At 42.3% G+C, this 25,868-nt stretch overlaps 1 protein-coding gene and 1 long non-coding RNA gene across 7 annotated transcripts in view; one reads left to right on the forward strand and one right to left on the reverse strand.

Annotated features, from left to right (window-relative positions):
- Positions 1-25,868, reverse strand: part of PDE8B (phosphodiesterase 8B) — a 239,301-nt gene that overhangs the window by 105,528 nt on the left and 107,905 nt on the right. For 3 of the 5 annotated variants that reach the window (XM_036090141.2, XM_036090140.2, XM_036090138.2), the window contains exon 2: positions 10,224-10,283. In XM_036090141.2, the coding sequence (XP_035946034.1) occupies positions 10,224-10,283 (60 nt within the window). The remainder of the gene's footprint in view (positions 1-10,223; positions 10,284-25,868) is intronic. The other 2 variants (XM_036090142.2, XM_036090139.2) reach the window with 1 other exon arrangement.
- LOC118534359 (uncharacterized) lies at positions 10,920-22,221 on the forward strand. 2 transcript variants are annotated; one of them, XR_004916634.2, is made up of 3 exons: positions 10,920-11,193; positions 14,102-14,717; positions 20,497-22,221. It is a non-coding gene; the product is annotated as an uncharacterized LOC118534359 (long non-coding RNA). The 2 variants fall into 2 exon arrangements; XR_013445741.1 differs by lacking the exon at positions 14,102-14,717.

A 25,868-nucleotide genomic window follows, 5' to 3' on the forward strand; every position in this document is an offset into this window, starting at 1 on the left:
TATTCCCATGTTGGACATTGCTACAGATTAATCTCATATACCTTATGCATCCTCTGAAGAGAGTGTACCACTTTTGGAAAAATAATATTATTGAACAAAAATTTCCCAAGCACCTGTTATGTTCCAGGAACAGTTTTGAGTTGCTTAGAGTACACTGATGAACAGAGTAAAGACCCCCGCACTGGAGAGGGACCAAGAGCACGCATAATAAGCAAGCAAACGACACAGCATGTTAAAAGCGGTACGTGCTACCTACAAACAGGGAGCGGTAAGCAGGAGCCGGAGTGGGTACCGACTGCTGCATTAAGTGGGTAGGCCTCACTCACAAAGTAACAGATGCAAACGAAAAGGAAGGAAACAAAAAGGAAGCCAAATTGCTATCTGAGGGGCAAGTATTCGTAGCCAAAGGAATGGTTCTATGGGCCCTACAGTCGGACGTGTGCCTGACGCGTTCGAGGAACTATAAGGAAGCCTGTTTGACAGAGGGGAGGGTGACAGGGAAAGTCTAGTTCACAGCAGAGGGTTACATCAAGGTAAGGCCATTTCAGGAACTTAAACTAGATTTCACATGAAAACTCACAACCGACTCAAAGGGAGAAACTCTCTTCATCGGGTCTTGTTATTTTTCTATAGTTCTGATGCTTTGACATCTGGAGCCTTGCCAACCCTGCGGAGACCGCTTCTGAGGGTTGGCCAATTTGTAGAGGTAGCAGGAGACTTGCCTAGGAAAGCACCCTTCGAAGGCAAACCAATCCAAAGCCCATACTCCTACCCCATCTTTTATCATGCCTTAATGCATGGAACCACTCTCCACCTGCCCTCATCACTCCAGGGCCAAGTACCAACCAACTAGAGACAACAGCGGTACCCCGGATTCCCCTGAAATGATTCATACTAGCCAAACCTGCTTACCCTCCCTTACCCATTCCTTCCCACAGAAGCCACAGGGGAGGCTCTTGGCCATATTTTCCCCTTGCTCTCTCTGCCTCCTTGACCAACCCTGGTGCTCTGTGTGTGGTCCTTTACGGCAAGGCATGGCCCCTCCTCTCAGTGACAGACTGTTTAATCATAGTCCTTTCCTGATCGGTTGGCCTCACCGTACCCGAATAATAACATCTACATTTTAGAACAGGACTATATTATAAAAGCACTCATGAGAGAATTTCTTTAGGGAGTATTTAAAACTCTTCCCATTTAAGGCTGATGTATGGAACTTTTAAATTACTATACTGTACACTGGAAACGAATCTAACACTGGTTGTTAACTAACTGGAATTAAAGTAAAAATTTTAAAAATAATATTCTTCCCATCTATAAAAAAAAATCAGAAAAACTAGTTTTCAATAATTCAACTCCTAAGTGAAAAAGCTACAGGAATTAAAAATATATACATTTTAAAGTACTATAGTAATTACCCTTTTTGGATGTAACCAGGCTTGGACTCTCCATCCCTATCTCCCAGCACAGCTGGGCTAATGATACTCTGTTTACAGAAATTTGGAATTTGAACAAAAGAGACACAAAAGCTGGGAATTGAGACCTGTGGCTCGGTGATAGTAGAGACAATAAAAGCCTTCAACTCTTGCTGTCAAAGTACTCAGACAGTCCACAGCCACACTCTGTAAGGCACAGCTTCTCAATTCCTCCTTCAAATCTACAAAGAAAGGGGCGCCTGGGTGGCTCAGTCGTTAAGTGTCTGCCTTTGGCTCAGGTCATGATCCCAGGGTCCTGGGATCGAGCCCCGCATCGGGCTCCTTGCTCCGTGGGAAGCCTGTTTCTCCCTCTCCCATTCCCCTTGCTTGTGTTCCCTCTCTTGCTGTGTCTCTGTCAAAAAATAAATAAAATCTTTAAAAAAAAAAATCTACAAAGAAAAAAAACTGCACAAATATGTTTAATTCACTTATTTACTTGGTTGTCTAAGGCAGCTCTTACTTGCAGCCAAAGAACAAAACCAAAAAGACCTTAAGCACTACAGTCCCTCCCCGTATTTAACTTCCTATTTATCACTATTTAGTTTGTCAGAGGTGGCCATTTTAAAATATTTTTTGGCCATTCACTGAGGCCAATCTCAAAATGTCAGAAAATATACTTTAAAAATCAGTTCTAAAGGCATACAAACGAATTGGATTTGTGAAGAATAAAAGTTAACTGACCCTTTTTATTTGCTCTAAGTAACACGCAGAACATTCATTCAAAGAGTATGTATTGATGATCTATCAGGTAAGAACTGGGAGTAAAAAGCTGATAGGGATGGACATAGTCTAGTTTCCGTCCCTAGAGAGCAAGCAGATGAGACAGGTAAAGATAAACACAATAAATGCACTATGGAGTGGTGATCACACCAGGGTACAGACAGGATGCTTAGACAAGAATCTAGGTACAGGGGAATGGGCAGAAGGAAACAATTTTGTTATAACAACTTAACCACACTGCTGTAAACATATCAAATGAGTAGAAAATCTGATCTGGGGTGAAGCCAGGGACAATGAAGCAACACCTTCCTTCTGGGATAGATCTGGGTCTACTTGGGTCCTGTCCAGGATCAGAACACAAGTATAGGCAATCCTTGCTTCACGTGATAGGGCCAGACTCTAAAAACCACCACAAAAGGCAATCTTAAACAATAGTAAAAATGACTGTCCTAGGACCTTAGAAATTTTTTCCAAACATGAAAACTTTTTGTTGGTTTTAACTGAAATATGAAATAAAGTAAAACATTTTTTCAGGATGCTGTAAATTAAAACATTAGAAACACTGAAAATTAAAATACTTTCTTTTTAAAAGGAACTAAGGGTAGCTTCAACAGGGTATGCCTTCTCCAAATTGGATAAATTAAGGATACAGAGTGTAAGCATCTTTTTGATGCCTTGGGGTATTAGAAAGCCCTAAGCCTGGGTCAGCTCCAGTGTTTTATCCAATATTTTGTCCTCCCTACTTTCAGTGCCATGGAATATCCCCCTGAGTTCCATTAACTAACGTAGTTTTTTACTTCCTCTGGGACATTTCATTCTTTTCACCACAACCACTTTCCTCACTGATGTTGACCATCACTGCAAGCTGAACTACCTCTGGCTGCAGATCTAGAATACGTCAGTGTGACAGTGTGAACATCCTCCGGGTCAGCTCTCCCTCCTCTAACCTCATTTACGTTCCACTTCAACTTCCCTCTGGCGTTACTACTTTGCATTTCTTTGATGCACTTTCATCTCTGTTGGCTACTTCCCTCTTTTGATGCTTTATTTGTGCTTAACAAACGCCATGTGAGAGGCCAGATGGCAACAGCTATACACTTTGCTGTCTGTGCTTGACTGGAAGAACAGGTGGCAAAGACCAATCATTAAGACTTTTAAAAAGGTGTTGTGATTGGTTACTGATGGGGCTACACATCTGTTAATAGCATAGTGGTGTGTGGACTCATGAGCTAGCAACAGAACCCATATTTACTGCAATTGCTCAGAACACTCATGTAATTGCAATCTAAAACATGTTGTGGGGATCTGGTAGGATTTATCTCAACTCTGAAATCTCTACATATTAAGACTGTACAAAGCAAGGGCTACCTCTACTGCTTTTCAAACATAACTACCAAGACCCCAAACTCCACGCAAGGCCTCTTTCTTCCTGCAAAGAGAGTACTACCTAAACCTTGTTACAGCCACAGTGTTTTATTCATCTCTCCATCCTAGCTAGAATAATGAAGTAAGGGCTGATCCAGGGCAGGGCTAAGAGAACCAAGTACAGTGGTCTGGTATGAGCAGCTGCAGAGGGGTAACATAGACCACAGGGAATTGGGGGAGGGGGGTATCCTAGTGGCAATGACAAGAACAGAGGCCAGGACTCTCTGGACTTCCCGGAGCAAGAAGGGACTCTGAGGGTGATCCATCACCCCCCATTCCATAAATGAGAACAACACCTTCCCCAAGCCAAGCAGCAGCACAGCTGGATACCCATCTCCCCAACTCCTCCTTCAGTGAGCTTGCCATGGCTCCAGTGGAGGTTCTCTTGTTTGCTGGAAATCCTTATAACCAGTCCTTTGACAAGTTTAATCAACAAATGCTGAAAAATATCTTTGAGGAGAGCAATAATCAGTCTTGGATAATCAAATTAGAATGTAACTATTTTTCCTCTGGTAAGGCTAATTATGAAAAACATGAAGATAAAACTAACTTCTCCTCAACCTGAAGAACAAACGTTCATTATCGGTATTTTTTATCAGTAAGAATGCCTCCACACATCTCCACATGCATTCCCTAGGTCTACTACTTTGCATCCATTTTCAAAATACTTGGTTTGGCTTTAAGCAAATCTTGCTAACAGTTTCTAGAATAGATCACATGTATAGATTTTATTAGTTGTATTCACATACTAAACCATTGTCAATCTGGGGAGGAGGTGAAATTCGTAGGAACAAATGGTTTGAAAGCTTTCCATGAATGTCCCTAGAAAGTGATGCTAGTCACAGCCACAGTTTGATGTGAATTTAAGGGCAGCCATTATACTGAAAGTACTTTAAACACAGGATCTTATTCAATAACCCTTTAACAATTCTTGGAGGTGTGAACTATCCCCTAATTTGTAAATCTGGAAACAAAGGGTTGGAATGGATAAGAGACTCGCCTACAACCACACAACTATCAATATTTGAACTGAGGTCAGCCTGACTCCACAGCCTGTGTAATCATGTGAATTTACTTTTGTTTTTACCCCCTAAAATATGGGACCAAAATTCCTACCAACTCTGTAGTTCCGTGGAACTGGCTGCGCTTGGTGGAGGCTATGACTTGGCAGTAGCTAAGGACAGACAGGATGGGGTATGTAAGGGTAGCTCCCCATGAGGCCACATGAGCTCCAATATTTAACAGTTCCAGACCATCTGCATCCATATAACATGAAAGAATAAAATTTTAAAGCTAAGCACTGCCTTGGTAGGAAAAGCTTAGTCCACAGCTCTGAGTATCATTTGCAAATCCAGTTGAAAAGCCCAGTTGGAGTGGGAGGGGAGAGGAGGACAGCACTCGAAGCAGAAACACGTCAATTCTACACACTCAACAAGTAAATATCCTCGAGGCATTGATGAAGGAAAGGCCACTTCATTTTGAAATGTTGATATGAATCTATTGCCTTATAACATTTCCCCTATTTTTAATTTTCTTGCAAAGACTGGAAAACAGGACTTTTACTATGAGTCACAGCCACTCACCCAGGAGAAATGCCCTCTATTATACCACACTGTACTTTTCTCCAACACCCCCCACCCCATTCCACTTCTCACATTGCTCCTGCCAGCTCCCTGAGGGCGTGCAGAGCCCCATGTTACATGTCCTGACATGGGAGCAAGTTCCCCCTAGTGAACTTAGAAATGCACCCTCAAAAGCAACCCATCCTCAAGTGTTCTTATCAACAAGTACCTTCCCAGCCCTAAGGACTCTGGTTGATGTAGCTCATTAACATTTTCAGCATGCCACTGCACTCCCAATAGGTATTTTTTGCCAGGTCAGGAGGAAAACCGAATACAAATACAAAGACTCTAAGACATAGTATGATTTTTCTAAGATAGTTGCAGTATCAGTAGCAGAAGCACAAAAACACTTAACTAGGTGTCACTGTCCCTGAAGTTGGAGTGTTACAAATAATAGAACGGACTGAGCAGACCCCTCTGGGTGGTCAGGGAGCCGTGTGCAGCCTCTCTTCCCTTGTAGCACATTATGGAGCCTTGAACTTACAGGTGCTCTGTCAATTGTTTTCTGGATGGATCAATGAAACTACACTTCAATACGACCAAGTAGGAATGGCATCCTTAGATCTAAGTTGAGCTTGTGAGCTTTTTAAAAACAATATTCTTTCCCTCACGCAGGGACTGTTGACCACTTGAATCTGCTGTCATTTGGGGCCAAACTCATGTGATGGGAATCAGGCAGGGTCCACGGTAGCACTAGAAACATTCCAGCTCTCGCATTGGGTGATGAGTTCACAGTATTCCTTTTGTTATTTCATAGCTTATGCGTACAAGCTAAAAATAAATCCAAAATTATAGACAATTGTTTTTTAGTAATGGAGTATAGAGCTGTTAATGGGAATTTAAATTCTACCAAGGACTAGATCACATTTGATATGACAGGATACAGTATCTCTGTTATAAAATTTGACTGGCAAGCATGCATATTAAAAAATTACTTAAGGGTAACCACCAAAAAGATAAAGAAAAGAAAGAAACGCCACCTATAGTTTAAAAAAAAATTCTGAAAACTGCCAATTTGACATAAAGCAGAAACATAAAAAAAAGGCTAAGAAGATAGAAAATATAAGACTAATTGTATCAGTAATCACACTTCAAGTAACTAGACTGAATTCACTTATTAGAAGACAAAAAATCAGAAAAGATTTTGGAAAAATAAAAGCTATGTGCTGCTTAAGTAGGCATATTTAATATAAAGTTATAAAGAAAAACTGAAAATGAACAGCAAAAACATACTAGAAAAAAGTTAACCAAGAAATGCTGGTGTGGCAACATTACTAATAGATAAAACAATGTAAGGAAAAAGTTTAAAAAGACACCTCATAATAAAAGGGTCACCAGGAATATATAATTAATACATAGTAACATCACAGACAAAACACCAAGTATTAGCAGATACTGATAACAACATAGCCACTGCCATAGAAACTGAAAAAAATTAGTCAAAAAATTAAGATATAGTCTGAATAGCATAATTAGTAAGGTTCAGTTAATTCATGTATATAGAATTTCTTATTCAAATAGAGATACATCTTTAAAAGCTTTTTGTTGAATATTATTTTCAAAATTGGTTTACATTATTGCCCAAACAAGCTGCAACAAACAAAGAATCAGTAACAAAGGCATCAAATTCAATGGAAGATCATATAGTCTTTTCAGCAAGTGAAGCTAGAATTAGAATCAATATGAGGATAAAAAATGAGCTGAAGCCTCCTTATCATTCCATACCCCAAAATGAACTTGAGATTGACGATAGATCTAAAATTGTTAAACAGTAGTTTCAAAAAAAAAAAAAAAACCTAAGGAATTATCTTTTCAACCTGGGAGTAGGTAAAGATTCGTAGGATACAGCAAGCAATAACCTTCAAAGAAAAGACTAATTAGGTTAGATCAAAATTAAATTTTGCTTAAAAGCTTAAGAAAATTTATAGAAGAACCAGATTGGAAGAAAGTATTCTCAAAATCTGACAAAGGACTCGTGAAAAGAGTATATGAAGAACTACAATTCAGTAATGTTTTAAAAGTCAATCCAATTAAAAATAAAGACTTAACCAAACATTCACAAAAGATAAAAGAATGGGCAATAAGTCAATAAAGTGCTCAACATTATCATCAAGGATTTGGAGTAACCAGAACTCTCATATTGCTTGTAGGAGTATAGAACATTAACAACCCATTTTGAGAGGACATATGGAAATCTCTTAAAAAACTAAACACATCATTGTTTTGGAGTTTCTAGCAAAACAACTAGGCAAATAAAATGAAGTAAAAGGTATTCAAATTGGAAAGGAAGAATTAATGGCATGACCTTGTAGATAATTCTAAAGAATCCACAAAAAGTCCAAGAGCTAATAAAGGAGCTCAGCAAGGTTGCAAGATACAGGATAAACAAAAATTGTACCAATGAATAACCCAATAATGAAATTAAGGAAATAATTCCATTTGCCATAGAATCAAAAAGAATAAAATATTTTAGGAATAATAACCAAATATCAAAGACATACACTAAACACTATAAAACATTATGGAAAGAGGAAAATTTAAAGAAAGGGAAAAAATCTCTCCATTAACAAATTGGGAGACAAAATTGTTAACACAGTAATACTTGCAAAATTGATTTACAGACTTATTGCAATCACTTAGGGGACTCACACTTTGAAGCACAGCAATCAAGACAGTGTGGTACTGGAATAGGACGGACATATATACCAATGGAAGAGAACTGAGAATCCAGAGGTAAACCTTCACAATTATGGTCAGTTGATTTTTGACAAACGTGCCAGTACAATTCAATGGGGAAAGAATATTCTCTTTAACAAATAGTGCTGCGACAACATCCACATGTGAAAGAATGAAGTCCTATCTCACACCATATACAAAAATTAACTCAAAATGGACCATAGACCTAAATGTAAGAGCTAAAACTCCTCGAAGAGGGCGCCTGCGTGGCTCAGTTGGTTAAGTGACTGCCTTCGGCTCAGGTCATAATCCTGGAGTCCCAGGATAGAGTCCCATATTGGGATCCCCACTTAGCAGGGAGTCTGCTTCTCCCTCTAACCCTCTTCCCTCTCATGCTCTCTCTCTCTCTCAAATAAATAAAATCTTAAAAGAAAAAAAAAAAAACTCCTTGAAGACAAAAAGCAGTGTAACTTTGTGACCTTACATTAGGGGATAGACTCTTATATATGACAGCAAATGATGTTGAATAAAGAAAAATTTCCTAATGATGCCTGTAGCCTGATGCCTTTCAAATGAAGCTTAAAAATACCCCAAAACAAAGTAATTATTATGAATGGACACATACATATATAAAGTATGCAAACATCTAGCATAACAAATTTCCAAGTAGTGGTTACTTCTAGGGAGGAGAGGATGGGGAGGGGGGACAGAAGGATAATTAAGGGTAATCTTTTGTTTCTGGAAAAAAAAAAACCAAAACTTCAAATAGAAAAAGCGTACTGTTAATATCTGATGAAAATGGTACGACTATACCTATGTACTTTTATGAATATTTGAAATACTTTATGATTTGACAAATTACATTTTTTTTTTAAAGGAACGAGACATCCTTATGATCACTAATTTCCAGTACAACACAGGGCAAAAATTAAGGTAAATTAAACTAATTGATCTAAAACTCCACTAATCTCAAGAAATGTTCAGGAAATTGCTTTGGGAATAAACACTATTATTAGATCCTTTGTCATTGCCTTTATTCAAAATGGAGAACAAAGTACATGCCCCCAGAATGATCACTGGAATTTTCCACTTGTTTGTATTCTATACAAATAGTTGTGGCTTATGTTTATTTTAGTAAATTCTTTTTTCTCCCTCTACTCCTAAATTTGTTTTCATCAAATTTTCCCAAGCTTAAATTTCTTCCTTTTTCTTTTTTCCTTTCCCTAGATTTGTATTTCCTTTCCTAAGCAACAATAAAACATTATTTTCTTTTTTCCATTTGCTCATAAATCAAACAGTACATTTCCTTGTTTGGTTTTTCACTTTCAACTACACGTTTGGTTTGCTTACATTTTTTCTGCTATTCACTTTCCCCACCGAGTACAAGACATGCTTCCAGGTGTTAACAAACTACTTTTTTATAGGGAAAAGTTTCACTTATTTAGACCTATCAGGAAGATGTGCATGCAGATGGGGATTTAACAATAAGCACTTTCTACTTAAAAGGGTACAAACCATGTTTCTCTGAAGGGGCCATTGGATGCTGAGGGCTGTAGGGAGGACAGTTGGTAAGTTGCTGACATTATTACAGGGAGGTGAAGGCCAGAGGCACCCGGCCTTCTCTTCCCACCGCCAGCTCCCACCGTGTTACAGAGCCTAGACCACAGCCTGGCTCAAGTCACAGGGCACAAGAAAGGGGAGACTCTTGTCATCTTTTCGACCCAGCCAACAACAGTTGTCATTTACTGAGACGGCCCACTGCCAAGCAGTCTTCTGGGCACTCAATACAACTTCATTGGACTCCTAATTCCCCATGAGAGAGGGGGATTATCTCTACTTTATGGACAGGGCACTGGGTAGAGAAGTCAAGCAATACAAGGAAGATCACCCAGCTTTGCCACCTGGCTGGAAGAGCCGAGATTCACGTCCAACTGCGGCTCGTGGCACACGCCCTGCCACGTGCACACACAGCTTCTTCCCTTTCCAGCTGCTGCAGGGTGTGGAGCAGGGCAGTTTTTTGGTGGAAGAGTTGCTCTCCCTCCCAACCCACCATGCACCCTACCTACTGTATTTATGCTCACGACAGGGCAATGGTTAAGTCCTCAAGGAAACGATTTGATTCCTCAAGTATGGCATTAATAGAAACAAGCATTTACACAGAGGCATCTGTACACAGTATTTATGTACGCATAGGTGTGTTTGTAGGGGCAAGGCTGGCTACCTGCTGTGGTACTGAAGGAGCCCTTCTGAGGGTGCTCCTATAACCGGGTGCTCCAGAAACAAAGCCCCACGAATAATGGAGGCCTACCTGAATAGGATCCTGCGTCAGTCTCATGGGCCCAATGCGCACCTCCGCTGAAGAGACCTGCTAAATAAGCGACAACACGTTAGATGTGTCAAGTCAAACTACAAGAATTGACAAATTCTTCCTTACTTAGAATATTACATGATACGACTTTGTAGACACTAACTACAAGGATCCAATTTACTGACACGGAGACAGTTTATAAAACATATATGGCATAATCCTAGTTTTGCGTAAGAACATACACATTTATATGTGCATTGAAAATGTCCTGGAGGGGATCATCAAATGCTAAGTAGTGGATTTCAGGTTGTTTTTACTTTAAGTACATGGATTTTTATAATAAGCAAGTACTGCTTTACGGGAGAAAACCAATCATTTTCTGAGCACCTACTATGTGCTCAGCACCATGCTAGACACTTCTTTTTTGCTAGACAGTTCTTATTCTAACATCTCAAATAAAGGTTTTTCTCAAATGTGAAAGCTAAAACATTTGAAGAGCTCTTCCTCTATTTACTTCTTAATTTTCTTACCTTCATGCTTCGTATGAGGCATAGACAGCTCATTCTTACCCATGTTTACCACGAATAAACTCATTTGAATTGCACTTCCTCCAATAAAGTGGGGAAGCCCATACCATGACCGCAAGATGCAAATTGCGCCCCACGACTCAGTCCAGGAATGAGCTTAGGTGTTCAGTGGCCAACACCATCTAACTGCCTTCAGCTCCAAGCACAGAGCAAGTATTTGTAATAACTTTGCTTGGATTAGTCACGTTCTCAAAGTGACTCTTTCTAGGTAACTTTATTGAGAGTCTTGACCTCACCCCTAAGGATCCAATTTTATTGTTCTCCAAGAGGAAGCAGTCATTTTGCCACCACTTGGAAGCTTATCCTGCATTCTACACACGAGTTTGGCCCCTGCCAGTCAGACGGAACACCTTCAACAAGCATACAAAATCACAGGACCAGAGGTAACTCAATAATGAATCAAGGGCCAGAGGAAGCTTTTATCAGTTAACAAAAGCAGAACTTTCTTTAAATTATAATTTTTTTAAGAGATTTTATTTATTTATTTGACATAGAGAGATACAGCGAGAGCAGGAACACAAGCAGGGGGAGTGGGAGAGGGAGAAGCAGGCTTCCCGCAGAGCAGGGAGCCCGATGCGGGGCTCGATTCCAGGACCCCGGGATCATGACCTGAGCCGAAGGCAGACGCTTAACGACTGAGCCACCCAGGCGCCCCTTTAAATTATAATTTTGAAAACTGAAAATTTCCCTTTCTCCTTTCTTCCCTTTTCTCTGTGCTTAATTCGTGGTGGGCATGGTGTGAATCTTCTTCCAAACATGACTGAATTGGTGACATTCTTTTCCTCTTTAAGGTTGATCCCTCAACCCTGGCTTCACCATGTGAAGCAATGATGCTGGGGGCTTTGGCCTCTCGCCAACCCAGCCAGCAGACAGCTCAAAACCCTCCAATGACTGCTCAACAGAGGCTATTGGTCCTCGGTGCTGGGTTCTGCTTGGTGAGGCAGCCCCTGACCAGTGGACCCTTGTAGGAGGCCTGGCACAATTCATACCAACACGGGGCCTCGACTCCCTGAGCCATGGACCAGTGGCGAGTTCCTTCAGTGTTTCACTGCTGTCTTCAGGTAGAACATGTGATCCTATGCTTCTTTCCTTCAAACAAAACAATATCCTACAAAGTGTTACTGCTGATACCAGCACCCAGCACATACACACAGCCCTAAGAATGATTCCACTGAAAAACCAGCGGTACCAGGCCTCCTGTGTCACTGGGACTCAGCAGCCCACCCAGCACCCCAGCTCTACTTGGACACACTGTTTATTTCTGAAACAGACATGGTCCTTCAAAAGCAGTGTAACTGCCAGAATTTTACTAAAAAGTTAATAATTAAGAAGTAAAACCCATTTGATAAAGTAAGATCAAGTTGACCAATTATCTAGGATATCTTTTCACAGTCCCTGTGATCTCTCTTGGGTTCACTGCCCCCATCACACACCTAAGTGCCCCTCCAACAAGGCTACAGCTTTTCTCCGGCTAAACTGACTCCCAAAGGGGTCTTCCAGGGGAAGAAAAAAAAAAATCAATGAAATATGTAGTATAAAGTTTAAAAGGAATAAAATAAAGTGACTCACTTTGGAAGGCTAAGGGACGGGGGGAAGGATCCCTGCTAGAAGGGTACAGACTGTCCAAAAAACAGTTCACTCTTAACCAATACATTTCTATCTAATTTCGTAAATAACCAAGATGTGCACCAAGTAGTTATAAAGGGTGTGTGTGTGTGTGTGTGTGCGTGTGTGTGTGTGTGTGTGTTGGAGAGCTCACAATACGTTCCTGATGAAATCTCTCTCTAGAACCAATCCCGTGAAACAGTGTGATCACTCCTGGCACACAAATGGTTGGATTCGCTTAATGAAAATAATTCTCATTATTGTCTCCTATTCATTTAGGCTCAGAGGATCCTATCATATTTCAGCTCTTTATGTAACTGAATTTAGACAGGACACAGGTCAAGTCACTTTTTACATAGGTCTCTTGGTGGGATAAAAGCCCTGAAAGGCAGGGGCCTGGGTGGCTCAGTCGGTTAAGCGTCTGCCTTCGGCTCAGGTCATGATCCCGAGGTCCTGGGATTGAGCCCCGCCTCGGGCTCCCTGCTCAGGGGGGAGCCTGCTTCTCCCTCTGCCTGCCGCTCCCCCTGCTTGTGCTCTCTCTCTCTCTAATAAATAAGTAAAATCTTAAAAAAAAAAAAAAAGCGCCCTGAAAGGCAGCATTTATGGGCCTTTATTATCAACATTAAAAAGAAAGTCAATTCCATTTTCCTTATATGTAAGGAAATAATGACTAATTTGGAGTAATTCTGAAATAAAGTCCTTGCGTTATTGACAACACTGGTAAAGCTCTTCAACTATGATCATTTTTTGTCATGCATTTTAGGTCTTTAGAAAACATGATGTTTTTGTTGGAACTATCGAGGAAGCTCAGTATGTTAGTTTCCCAGGGATTGTGAAGTTTTGAATAAAGAGGAAGAGCTCTGATGGGAGGAGAAATACCTTCTGAATCACTTCTGATCACAATTCAGAAGCTGGGGGAAGAAAAAAAAAAAACCCTGAAGTTTATTATCTCATTGGTATGTGGTAAAATAGTTCATGTACTTTTTCTTTTAATTTTGGGATGTAAATATTACTTTTTTTTTTTTTGCACTAATGAGCCCAGAGTTGAGAAGATGGTAAAAACTGACATGTTAAAACTCTTATAATAGGTTAGATATGTGGGAGAAGATTAACATGTTTTCTCATTTAAATCTCAAAATCCATTTCACTGTTTTAGCTCTGAATTAGAATAGGCTCAATTATACTGTGGTATCAAAGAGACCCCAAATCTCAGTGGCCTACTAATAGAAAGTTTTTTTTTTATTCATACGAAATTCACTGTGGTTCCAGGTGACTTTCCTAAGCAATTCCTCCTCGTGGTTACTTAGAAGTCTAGGCCAAGACAAAGTCAGGGGGGAAGTCACAGGAGACTCAGGCATGGGTTTCTAAAACCTCAGCCTGAAAGTTAGACAGAGTCCTTTCCCAGCCCATCGGCTGGAGCTAGTCACGTGGCCCCACTTCACTGTAAGGGGGTGGGAAATCTAACGAAGCCAAAGGGTAGTAGTTACATAGGCCTTTTAAAACTTTGCCAAGAGAACATCTGAGGATCCTGTGAACACTCCTCAAGGCACCTGCTCTCCCCGAGGGACTGTGTAGGCACCTTCACAGGAGTGACCTTTGCAGGAGACCGGCAATGGCCACTGAGTGACAGTATGGAATTTTCCAAGTGACACCTGACCTAGAACATACCCTTTTCCTACTCAACAGCAAAGACGCTACAACTGTCTTCCACAACCGTAGGAGTCCCCTGCCTGACCCAGCTCAGCAGGAAGCCGCCACGAGGGAGGCAGAGCCCAGGAGACAGTACTGCAAGTTTGGTCGACCTTTCCCAAGACCCGGGCCCCCCCGTCTCTACCCACTTCTTCCCAAGCCCACCTCACTGTGCCACCTCCCAGGAGGCACCCTCCACCTCCACCACCCAGCTTGGGGCCTCAATTTACCAGTTCCTTTAGTCCTGACCTACACTTAGCTTCCGGTCTCTTGGCTTCCCTTTTCCTTCTGAGGCTGCGCTCCCGTTCATCTGACCTTGGCTCCCACGCCCAAGAGAGGTCAACTATCTCGGCAGAACGGCAGCACTTCTTGCCGGCTCTGCGGACTGACGCAAGGCAGCGGCCAGCAAGGCAAAGCGGCCGCAGCGCTATCCGCAGCAGCAACACCTTGCAGAGGTCTGTTCCTGACACAGCAGCCTGCTGCCTGCATGTCATCGATCTACGGCAGAGCGTTTGTGAACATGAGCAGACCCTTTACTGAGGTCTCTGTAACCAAGCCAAGACTCTATTTCCAAGAGTGAACTGTGAGCAGCTGCAGATGCACGGACCCCCAGGTAGGGTATGAGCTCTGATTCCCGGAAGTGAAGAAGTTCGCCAAGGTCACAGAAGCAAGCAAAGGGTGGGGTCAGAGATAACCTAATTCTAGTGCCCACGGGGGAGGAGGATGGGACAAGAATGGGAAGAGACACACTCCCTACCACTCTGACCACACATCTTCCCCCAACAGTCCAATGAGGAAGGACTGCTGACCGACAGTGCAGCCTGAACTCCCCCATGTTTATAGTGTGTCAAACATTCATGTGCACACACGTGCACACACGTGTAACATGCATACACCTGCAGCAGGGTAACCAATTCACATGCAGCGGAGCTGGCTCTCTAGGGGAAAAAAAAGTCCTATTTTGTAGCATTTGCTGATGCTCTGGTATAAAAACCTTCACTTTAGTTCATCTCAAGCTAGCAACATAGGGCCCTGAGTGTGCAACTGGGACTGTATCTTTTCATTCTGAATAAAAAGGGTCTATGGGTGGCAAACTCATTGGGTCTTTGTTGGTCTACAAATGTCTATCACTCACTTTTGATAGTTTAAGGAGATACACAATTCTGGTTGATAGATATTTTCCCCTCCAACTTTAAAGATGAAAAGGAGAAAGTACTTCTGGTTTTCAAGGTGGGGAGATCAAGGAAGGCTCCATTAAGGCAAGTAGGTCATGAAGAACAAGAGACTGGCTTGGGAGAAGAAATTCCAGACATACGAAAGAACAGAACCAAAGGCATGGAGGTAAAAATGCTAAGGTACAATGGCAGAGAAAGTGAAGACTGGGAGGACTGGGGTCAGTCCCTTAGAGCATCTTGGAAGGTATGCGCCACTACCCGCCCCCCCCCCCCCCCCCGCTTCCTTTCCTGTAGGCAGCAACCACACTGTAGGTTTCTGAGTGGAAAATTAACAGGATCCAATTAGGACTTGGGGCAGGGGTGGGGGGGTGGGAATCAAACATCTGGTTTGTCTACTTTCTGGATAGATAAGAACAGATTTAGCAAAAACAAAACAGACATTACTATGAGGAGGAACTAGAGCAGTGAAATCAAGTGAGAAAAAGGTCACAACGAACAAGAATAAAATGACCAAAAAACCCGACACAGCTTGGCCACATTTAAATAGAGAGGAAAGTCAAGATCAAAACTTGGCACAGGTCAGGCCGACGAAAGACATCATCCGGAAAGAAGTCCGGGTAGTTCAGGCTAATCCGCCTGTCACCACACGGTGCTCCCTGCTGGGGACTGCCACACCTCTGGGGACTTCCAGCTTCAAGAATTTTGTTAGAAGCCTGGACTCGGAGTTGTAGAGTTTCCCCCAAACAGGAAGGAAGTGAGAAGTCAGAAGAAAAGCAGTTGACCTGGAAAAGCCCTTGCTACCCCATCTGCCAGCACAGCTTACACCACCCCCTCCAGCAGCTGCTCACGTGCCCCCACTCTCTGAGGGCTGTCCAAACCCAGCTGCATCCAGGCACCCCTAACGGCTCTCCTCAGCACCCTCCTCCACCGCATCGTCACCAACTTTATTACTCATTTAAGTAGCTTTCGCCTTGGCAAGACCCAGTTTCCGGAAGACACAGCATCAGTCCTCACAATTTTATCCCCAGCATCTGGAACCGAATTCAACTGCCAAAAATCACATGGGTTTTAGGCAACAGAATCAGGAACTGAGGCTTGATTTCCCCCCCCAGCACATCCAGTGTGTCCCATTATGTTCTTCCATTATGCTCTAGAATTTAGAGAATTCTGACCCCTTTTCTACCCTGAGGTTCTGGACCTCATTCTGATTTTGCAGAACAGATGCTCCGTAGCCAGCGAGCCCTGCTCAGGTCCTGGGCATCTGCACTACCACTAACAAGGCTGCCACTAGGACTAGGAAGCAAAGACGAAGGTGTGTGTCTACGTCAGTGTCTGGGCCACTGTGGCAGGCTTCCACCTTCCAGAAAACAAGCTCCAAGTCCGAATCTTCCCCACTTCAGGGATGTTGTATTTGGAATTGCTTCCTCCCCACCAGCAGAACTGAACATTCACACACGTGTACATACACAGGTCACGGCAAGTGGGGAGGGGCGACTCCATGGGGAGATCAGTCCATCACTAAAGGCATCAGCTGTGGGCTCAGGAATAAGCATTTTAAATACCTTAATCAACTCTGCCTGCTACCCTGTTCGCTCTGACTTTAGTATTTAATTCTCTCAAGGTGTCCCCTCTCCACCTTCCATTCCCAGGCCAAAATTCTTTCTTTATTCCTCTGAGCAAGCAAAGGTTGTGTTTGACTTTAGCCTTTTTTTTTTTTTTTTGAGAGAGAGCGATCAAGCATGTGCACATGCAAGGGGGGGGCGGTGGTGGCAGCAGAGGGAGACAGAATCTCAAGCAGACTCCCTGCTGAGTGCAGAGCCCTATACCAGGCTGGATCCTACAACCCTGAGATCATGACCTGAGCAGAAATCGAGTCAGATGCTTAACCAGCTGAGCCACCCAGGGGCCCCTACTTTTGCCTTTTTAATAGTTCCATGCCTGCCCTCGGGCTTTCAGTCCAAAAGGCACCAGCACTATGAGGCTGCACATCCCTCCTCATCCTGGGCTGCACTCTGCAGGCCCCCTGCCCTCAGCCTATCTAGCATGCTTCCTTCGGTCTCTTTGTCAGCCTTGGGGCCCTGGCAGCAGGCTCTACCCTCACACCAGCCTCCAACCCTCCCCTTGCTTTGCTTCTGGCCACCCTAGAGCAACTCAGTTGCCCCAGACCTTTCAGTGCCCAATAGGTGGTTCTGACCCTCCCCTCCCTCACCTTCCTGCTGACAATTCTCTCATCTAGACATCCTCAGCCTGTGCTTCCTGTTCCAAGTACCTGGGACTTATTAAATGTATCAATGCCCGGGTCCTACTTCAAACTACAAGAATCAGAATCTCTAATGATGGGGCCCAGGCATCAGCATTTTTAAATCACAGGTGCAACCAGAGTTGAGAATCACTGGTCTATGCTGAGCAGTCATGTCTGTTGTCAACAGAAGACTCAATTACTTTATTAGTTTATTCAACAAATGTCACCTGAGTACTTATCTTTTGAAAGGGCAACAAAACCCACCCAGACACCCCCTCTCCAAAATCTCAAGATCACTTAGGCAAGAGAAAGATAAAATCCTTCACATTTGAGGATTTCCCCAAACCAGTATCTCTAAATGAGTATCAAAAAAAATTTAAGTCTGTTACAAACATATATATGGAAGATTACTCAGTCATCAGATATTCACAGTTGGTGACAGGTCTACTGACTTTGTTTTGTGCTCTCTTATGTTCTATTACTATAGTACATTCATTTGGCAGCATAAGGTTTCATCACAAATACAAACATACAGATAACTACTCATCAAAATATACCACTATAAAAGAGATCAACTTGACTTTGAAATTTAAAACTTCTATTCACCAAAAAACTAAAACAAAAAGCAAAAAACACTCCAATAAAAAGAAAAAAAAGGGGGCGGAGCCCAAGAGATAGATCTAAAATTCAGGAAACAATCAAGTATTAGTAACCAGAACATAACAAAAACGTTTAAAAACAATCAGTGAAAAGACAACCAAAAAGAAAGTTCAGGGGGTGCCTGGGTGGCTCAGTCGTTAAGCGTCTGCCTTCGGCTCAGGTCATGATCCCGGGATCCTGGGATCGAGCCCCGCATTGGGCTCTCTGCTCCGCGGGCAGCCTGCTTCTCCCTCTCCCACTCCCCCTGCTTGTGTTCCCTCGCTTGCTGTGTGAGACTCTCTGTCAAATAAATAAATAAAATCTTAAAAAAAAAAAAAAGAAAAGAAAGTTCAGCAAAAGATAGGAAAAAGAAACTCAGAGAAGGAAATTTAAGCATGAAAAGATGCTCAATCTTTAGTCATCAGGAAAATTTTAAATTACAATGAGATACTATGTCACACCCAGCCATGTATTAAAAGCAACAGAATGGTAGAGTTAAGAAGTTAAACAGTATCATGGGCCAGAAGGTTGACCTATAGGAACTCATACATTGTTGGTGAGTGTGTAAATGGCTTCAGCCACTTTGAAAAATATTTTGGGGATTTCTAATAAAGATGAAAAAGCATGTATCCTACCATCCAGCTCCTATGTGATTTCTGTGGGTTTCTGTGTGGTATACAAGGAGGTACTTACAAAAATATTTGGAGCAAATTTTTAACAAAAAATTGGAGACAGCCTAATCCACAATCCATTAGCACCCACCACCAGGAAAATTATTATTTTGAGGAATATCCATACAATGGATATTATACTATGAAAATATATCAAGAGCGACCCATTCAAAATGGATGAATCTCATAAACCTCAAGTAAAAAAAAGATTTCGAAAAACACATACCTTAGAATACCACTTAAAGTTTTAAATTATTTTAAATACTGAATATAGGGGCACCTGGGTGGCTCATTTAAACATCTTCCTTTGGCTCAGGTCATGATCTCAGGGTCCTAGGATTGAGCACCCCCCACCCCCCCCACATCAGGCTCCCAGCTCAGCAGGAAGTCTGCTTCTCCCTCTCCCTCCCTGCTCCACTCATGCTCTCTCTCTTGCTCCCAAAAATAAATACCAAAACAAATAAATAACTGAATATAATTTAGGAATATTGTAACAGTACAGAGAAAAGCTTATAAATTCCCAGTTAAGGCAAGAAGTCCCACTGGTAGAAAGGAAAAGGGGATTTATGTAGGGAAGGAACTACTAGGGGCTTCAACTCCTGTTCATGATCTATTCTTTTTTAAGCAGTGAGTAGTGACTACATAGGTGTTTACTGAATTATTTTTTCTCATTTGTTGTCTATCTTAAATACTGCAAAATAAATTTATAATGGGTTTCATTTTATTGGAAAAGTCTTTTCTATTTTTAACATTAACTGGGCAGTAACCACTAGACAAATAGCCTATATATACTATTTCTTTCCTACTATAAAACCTTTATTTGGTAAAATAAGGTAGTGTGTTTAAAATTCCTCAGAATATGGATACAATTTCCTTGAAACTCAGTAAAATGAAATCCTAGAAAAGTGGGCTGGGACTCAGGGGTCCTTGCTCAAAATAACTGCTCCTTGCCTCATTATGAAAGGGCTTATGAATCCCCCCCAAGGGCCAGTTCATGTAATGGTCACAGCAATCCCCCTTCTTTAACCGCTAAAGAATTTAAACCTCCGGGGTGCCTGCGGGGCACGGTCCATTAAATGTCCAACTCTTTGTTTTGGCTCAGGTCGTAATCTCATGGGTCCTTAGATTGAGCCCCGTTGGGCTCTGGGCTCAGCACAGGGTCTGCTTGGGGTTTTCCTTCTGCCCTCCCCTGCGCTTGCACTCCCTCTCTCTCTAAAATAAAAAAATCTTAAAAAATCAATCAATCAAGGACTTAAAGCTCCATCACGGTTAAGCACCTCATCCAAGGCGCTTGAGTTGAGATTTAAGCCCAGACTCACCTTACTTAGAAGGCCATGCTCTTATTTATATATTCACTTATATTTTGATTTGTCCTAGAAAAGTCTTAAGATGCTAGGCAAAGAAACTAAGTGAAACTTTTCGAATGATTTATAATTAAACGAAAGCTCTGGTTGAAAAATAATGAGCAAAGGGCCCATGAAGTGGGGAGATCAGTATGCACAGCCCATGGCAGGGCCAACACGGCTGTCAAAGAGGGAGGCACGTCTCCTGCGCAAGAGGAGACCGTGATGGGCTTGCCAGCACGGTGTCTTACAAGGCCCCCCACCCAGGCCCTCTCCTCCATTCCCCGTCACTGCTGTTAACAAGGCTGTTCTTTCTCAACAGGGATCCCTGCTACCATCAGCTAAGTGGGAAAGAGGGTCATCTATCGCACTGTGCCCGGACAACACCGCAGTAAGAAAGGATAGAGGCCGTCATCGAGACCATCCACAGGTTAGCACCAAGGTGGTAAAAATCAGCGCTGAGACCCCTGGCTGCCACCAGATCCTAACACAGAAAATGTGACCAGCATCGTCTAAAGGAGGTGGCGTCCACCCCACACACATAAATCAGATGAAAGAAATTATTTAAATGATGAGTCACTTCATCTATAGCCATGACAAAATAACTCTGCCTGATACCAATTCAATGTTAAAATAAAAAAAGAAAAAAAAAAAATGGTCAAGAATACAATCCATGAGGGGGGCCTGTGTGGCTCAGTTGGTTAAGCATCTCCCTTCGGCTCAGGTCATGATCTCAGGGTCCCTGTTCAGTGGGGAGTCTGCTTCTCCCTCTGCCTGCACCACCTGCGCCCGCCCCGGTATTCTCTCTGGCTATCTCTCTCTCAAATAACTAAAATCTTAAAAAAAAAAAAAAAAAAGAATACAATCCACAAAATGGGTGACTACCCGAAGAAGGTGAGCACAAGGAAGCATTACAGAAAACTGGCTTTGGAGGAAAACAAAAAAACCTTAACTGCGCTCAGATATTATGATTATGTCAAAAGGCTTTACATTCTACATTCAATCCAAGAATCAAGGCATCACCGTTCATAAGCGTAACAATTCTGCCAGTATCACCCAGGCTGAGGGTGTATAAACATAACACCATTCCCAGATTCCAAAGGTCAAACCCAGAATCTGACTTGGAAAGCAGAGGAATGTAAAGGCAACCACAAAATGTGACATACCTCAATGAACTTCTTTCCTTTTATTAGGGATATTACTGATAATAAAACTGCCGGATGGCTTCGAGCATTTACAATTACATTGTGTAACAGAGGACGAACAAAGCACAGTCGATCTCTAATTATTCAGGAGGCAGTTATCCAGATTGTGGAAAAATCCAAGCATTTCTGATGCTCTTCCAGCCTGCTGCATGCCTTCTCGTGAAAGTTAAATGAAGACGAGAAAGTGAGGGGGGAGGATATTCAAATCAGTCAATTCTGCTAGATGGTCAGCAGTTCTGGTAAACAGATTGGATGGGCAAGGCAACAGAAACCATCTACTAAAAAGGAGTTTGAGATTTCCTGTGGATTTCAATTATCCATACTGCCTCTATCCTAAATTTTGTCATTGATAATGTAGAGTTGCCTTAGAGAACCAATAGCAAAATGTCTCCCCTGCTCAGCTCCAGGACAATCTCACACCAGGGCCCCGCTGACCGTGAAACAACTCTATTTTTTCACCACACCTCGTATTGCATCAAAAATTCAACCACACGTGCTTTCCTGACTCTTGTGTGTCAGGGCCACTCACACAGGTATAAAATTCAACCATCAGTCCCTGAGAACATGGATCTCATGGACATTGGGATTAAAGAATCAGTGTCAAGCTGATTCCCAATTTAAAACAAATCCCATTTAAAATTAAGTCATTCGGGGGCACCTGGGTGGCTCAGTTGGTTAAGTGTCTGCCTTCAGCTCAGGTCATGATCCCAGGGTCTTGGGACTGAGTCCTGAATCAGGCTCCCTGCTCGGCGGGGAGTCTGCTTCTCCCTCTCCCTCTGTCTGCCGCTCCCCCTGCTTGTGCTCTCTCTGTCTCTGTCAAATAAATAAAATCTCAAAATTAAGTAGTTCATGAGAAGTCACTTGCAAAATGCAAATGCCCACTTTTTTGAAACAGAGTTTGACTTATTTGGTATAAACAATTATTTCTAAACAATTATTCATAAAAGTACAATTCATATCCTGAAAATGTAAGACTGAAGTGAGACACTACACAATTAAAACCGCAACATAATTATTAGAAAGTCAGCAAGCAAGATAGCCGCCCTGAGACTGTATCCCAAGGGCCCTGAGACCCCTCTTCTACCTAAGATTACAGCCAGTGGCAGCCAAGTCCCCACCGTGCCCTGGCCCTCTGGTTCCACCAGGGCTTATGTCAAAAGTCAATGGGACAACACCCACCATCTTATTTCTTCTTTTCCAAGAATATTTTTAAGATTCAGAGACAGGGACAGATGAGCTCTGTAAGGGCAGAAGCAAAGTCTTCACGGGGGTGTGGCTGAGCTGAGGAAGGGCCCCTACGGCAGCACCCTCCTTTCCTCCAGAAACCCAGAGATTTAGAAAGGGGTACAGAATAAATGTGTCCACTGGTGGAGAAAAATAAATGAAAAACTCCACAGCCCAAAAAAAGATTAAATCCCCAAAGACCACTTTTGAATTAGCCAAAGTACATTTCTTTAAAAACGTAGTTCAAACTCACAACCTAGTTTGGATCCTCACATCTTCCTCTTCTCTTGGTTGGAAAAAAAGCTGAACAAGGACACTCTCACAGGACGGAGGAAGGTAAGTGAGAGGCTCCCTTTTATTCTTGTTCTAAAGCTCCGCCCATGTGCTCATTCTGGTGAGCCTCGGGCTCTCGCCTTTTGGTACTCAAGGCATTAAAATACCATCCTCAGAGAGCACAGCGTTCTGCAGTCAATTCAATAATGGTGGTAAGTAATAAGCCAGCAGTACCTGCAGGGAGCTATGGGAATCCAGGCAAGATGCATTTCGCTTCATCTGGGAATTCAGGCAAACTTCTAAGAAGATCAAAACAGACCTCAATGATGAAGGAGGAGTGGGAACTAGTCAGGTGAAGACCATTGTAAGGGGCATTTCAGGCCCCCAGGAATACTATGAGGCATGTAAAAGAAAAGCAGTGGGTTTGTGGATGGGCGACACTGAGGCTGGAGAGGGTGGAAGGAGCCAGGTCGTGGGGTCATGGTCTCGATGTGCTGAGAAAGGTGACAAAGGTTTAGTAATGTTGGATTAATATTTAGCTGAATCCCTCTGGTTGAAGTGCATAGATGGAGGAGGTCAGGACTGGAAGGCCAGAGATCAGGACCGAAGGCCAGAGATCAGAGAGAAGCTTCTGTGATGATCTAGCCCAGTGGTTCTCAAAGTGTAGTCCTGGAGCCATTGGCATCATCTGGGACTTACTAGAAATGGCAAATCTCAGGCCCACCGTAGACCTGCTGAATCAGAAGCTCTGGGAGTGGACCCAGCAATGTGTGTATTGACCGACTCTCCAGGTGATGGGATGCCGCTAAGGCTGGAGAACCATGGGTGTAGGTAAGAGGTGATGAGCACCTGCACTAGAGGCAGTGGTAGGAGATACAGATAAGAGGATGAATTAGAGGCAGATATGGTCATAGAATCAACTGAGACCTAGGTGGGCAAGGAAGAGAAAGAAATGGAAGTTCAAGAATTTTGGTCTGAGTGACTGGGTGGGGTTGTAAAGAATACAGGAGGTCAAGTAGGCTAATGCGGGATGATGAGCTAAGTGGTGGACATGCAGTTTGAGAGGCTTCTGGGATATCCAGCTTGTCAGGCTGTAGGATCTATGAGTAGGAAGTTCAGAGACAAAGATACCAGCAGAGAGGAGAAGCAGATAAAACTATACCATCACTAAGAGCAGGAGACCAAAGACAGAGTTCTGGAGATACCAGCGTCAGAGGGCTGAGGAGAGCCAGAGAAGTCTGAATCAGAGCTGGAAAAAGGAAAAAAAGAAACAAGCTGATTCCCCCAGGACCTTAGTTACTTCCACAGGGCAGAGGTAAGTAGGTTTTCTCCCCATAATTCAAGATTAGGGTATCTACCTATGTAACTCGCCATAATCAGTAAAAGAAAAATCAATACATGATCATCTCAAGAAATGCCAAGATGGCATTTTGATAAAATTCAATATTTATCTAAAAAATCCCTTTGTTGATAGTTTCCCAGCATTCGTTCCCTCTCTCTCACATCCCAGGCCTTACTGACTCCTGTGTGGGGATCTACATAGTTCTAAACAAGACATGTAAATTTATAGAAGTATGACTAAGCCTTTAATTTCCCTGGCTACAGTGATTGGTTAGGGGTAGTCAAGTTACTTAGGCTGGTCCAAAGCAACGCTGAGAAACAGCTTCTCTCTCTTTCTCTCTCTCTCTCTCTCTCCATTCTCTCTGATAGTCAAAAGAAACATAGCCAGGTTGTTGCTCATAACATCCTGGTACCACGTAAGAATGGACATGACACCACAGGAGCACAGAGTGGAAAAATGGAAAGAAATCAGAAACCTTTGTAGCACCACCAAACTACCAGATAAAGTCCTGGCCAAAGCCATTTCTACCTCTGAACTTTTCAGTTATGTAAGCCAATAAATTGCCTTTTATTGCTTATGTAATAAAATTGCTGAAACAAGGCTGAATGAGCTTTTCTGTGCTCAACACAGGAAGAATCCCAATGGAAACAAATTACTTCCTCCTGTTGATATTAGAAAGAGATCTGTTAAGAGATATCTTTTGGGTGGAGAACAGGCCACACAAGTTACACATGTAATGGTATGTGGCTTCCCAAAAGAAAGGATATGAAACCATCGCAACTCAAAAAACTAGAGTCAAGACCAACATCTGAGCGGAGGAGAAATGGTATTCCAACTGAGGGATAACAGAGCTAATTTCCACAGCTGTCTTTGGGTCAAGAACATTTACGGAATTCCCGGAAAACCAGAGGTCTAAACAAAAGCTACCACAACCCAGGGTCTCACATGCCAACCACCAGTCCTTAAATCAAATCTTCTCCAGTCATATATGTTGTCAGAAGATTTCTCAAGAAGGGTTCATGGGAAACTCATTCCCTGAGTCCTGGCATGTTGAAACTCTTTGTGGTTTTTATATTTGAAGGTAAGCTTGGCTGAATATAGAATAATTGCTTCACTCTTTCTTTTCTAGATTATCTTTAACATAGTTCTCTATTGTCTCTGGCTTTAAGCATTGCTATCAAGGTCCAATGCCAATCTGATTTTCTTTCCTTTGTAAATGACTTGGTCTTTTTGCCTGGATGCCCCCAAAGATTTTTTTTTTCTTTATGGGCAATTATATTACTAGAATACCTATTGGTGTTGTCCATTCTGGGTCAATGTTCCAATATGTTATATTCCCTTTCTGTAGGTGAATTCTAGTCTTTTTCCAGGAAGGTTTTCTTTAATTTACTTGATAATATATGTTCTATTTCGTTGATTTAGCTTTCATTTTCATTTTTTTCAGAGACTCCTATATATATATCTATATATATCTATATATATATCTCCTCTGCCTATATTCCATATCTCCATTTTCTTTCAAATCTTCTATTTCCCTTTTCATTTCTGTTTTTTCTTCTTCTTTTCCAACTTCTGTTTCCCCTACAGTGCTTTCTGCATTGTTTATTCATTCTTACAGTGCATCCAGTTGGGTCTTCATTTCTTAAATTT

The sequence above is a fragment of the Halichoerus grypus genome, chromosome 2 (assembly GCF_964656455.1).
Source record: "Halichoerus grypus chromosome 2, mHalGry1.hap1.1, whole genome shotgun sequence".
Classification (NCBI taxonomy): domain Eukaryota; kingdom Metazoa; phylum Chordata; class Mammalia; order Carnivora; family Phocidae; genus Halichoerus; species Halichoerus grypus.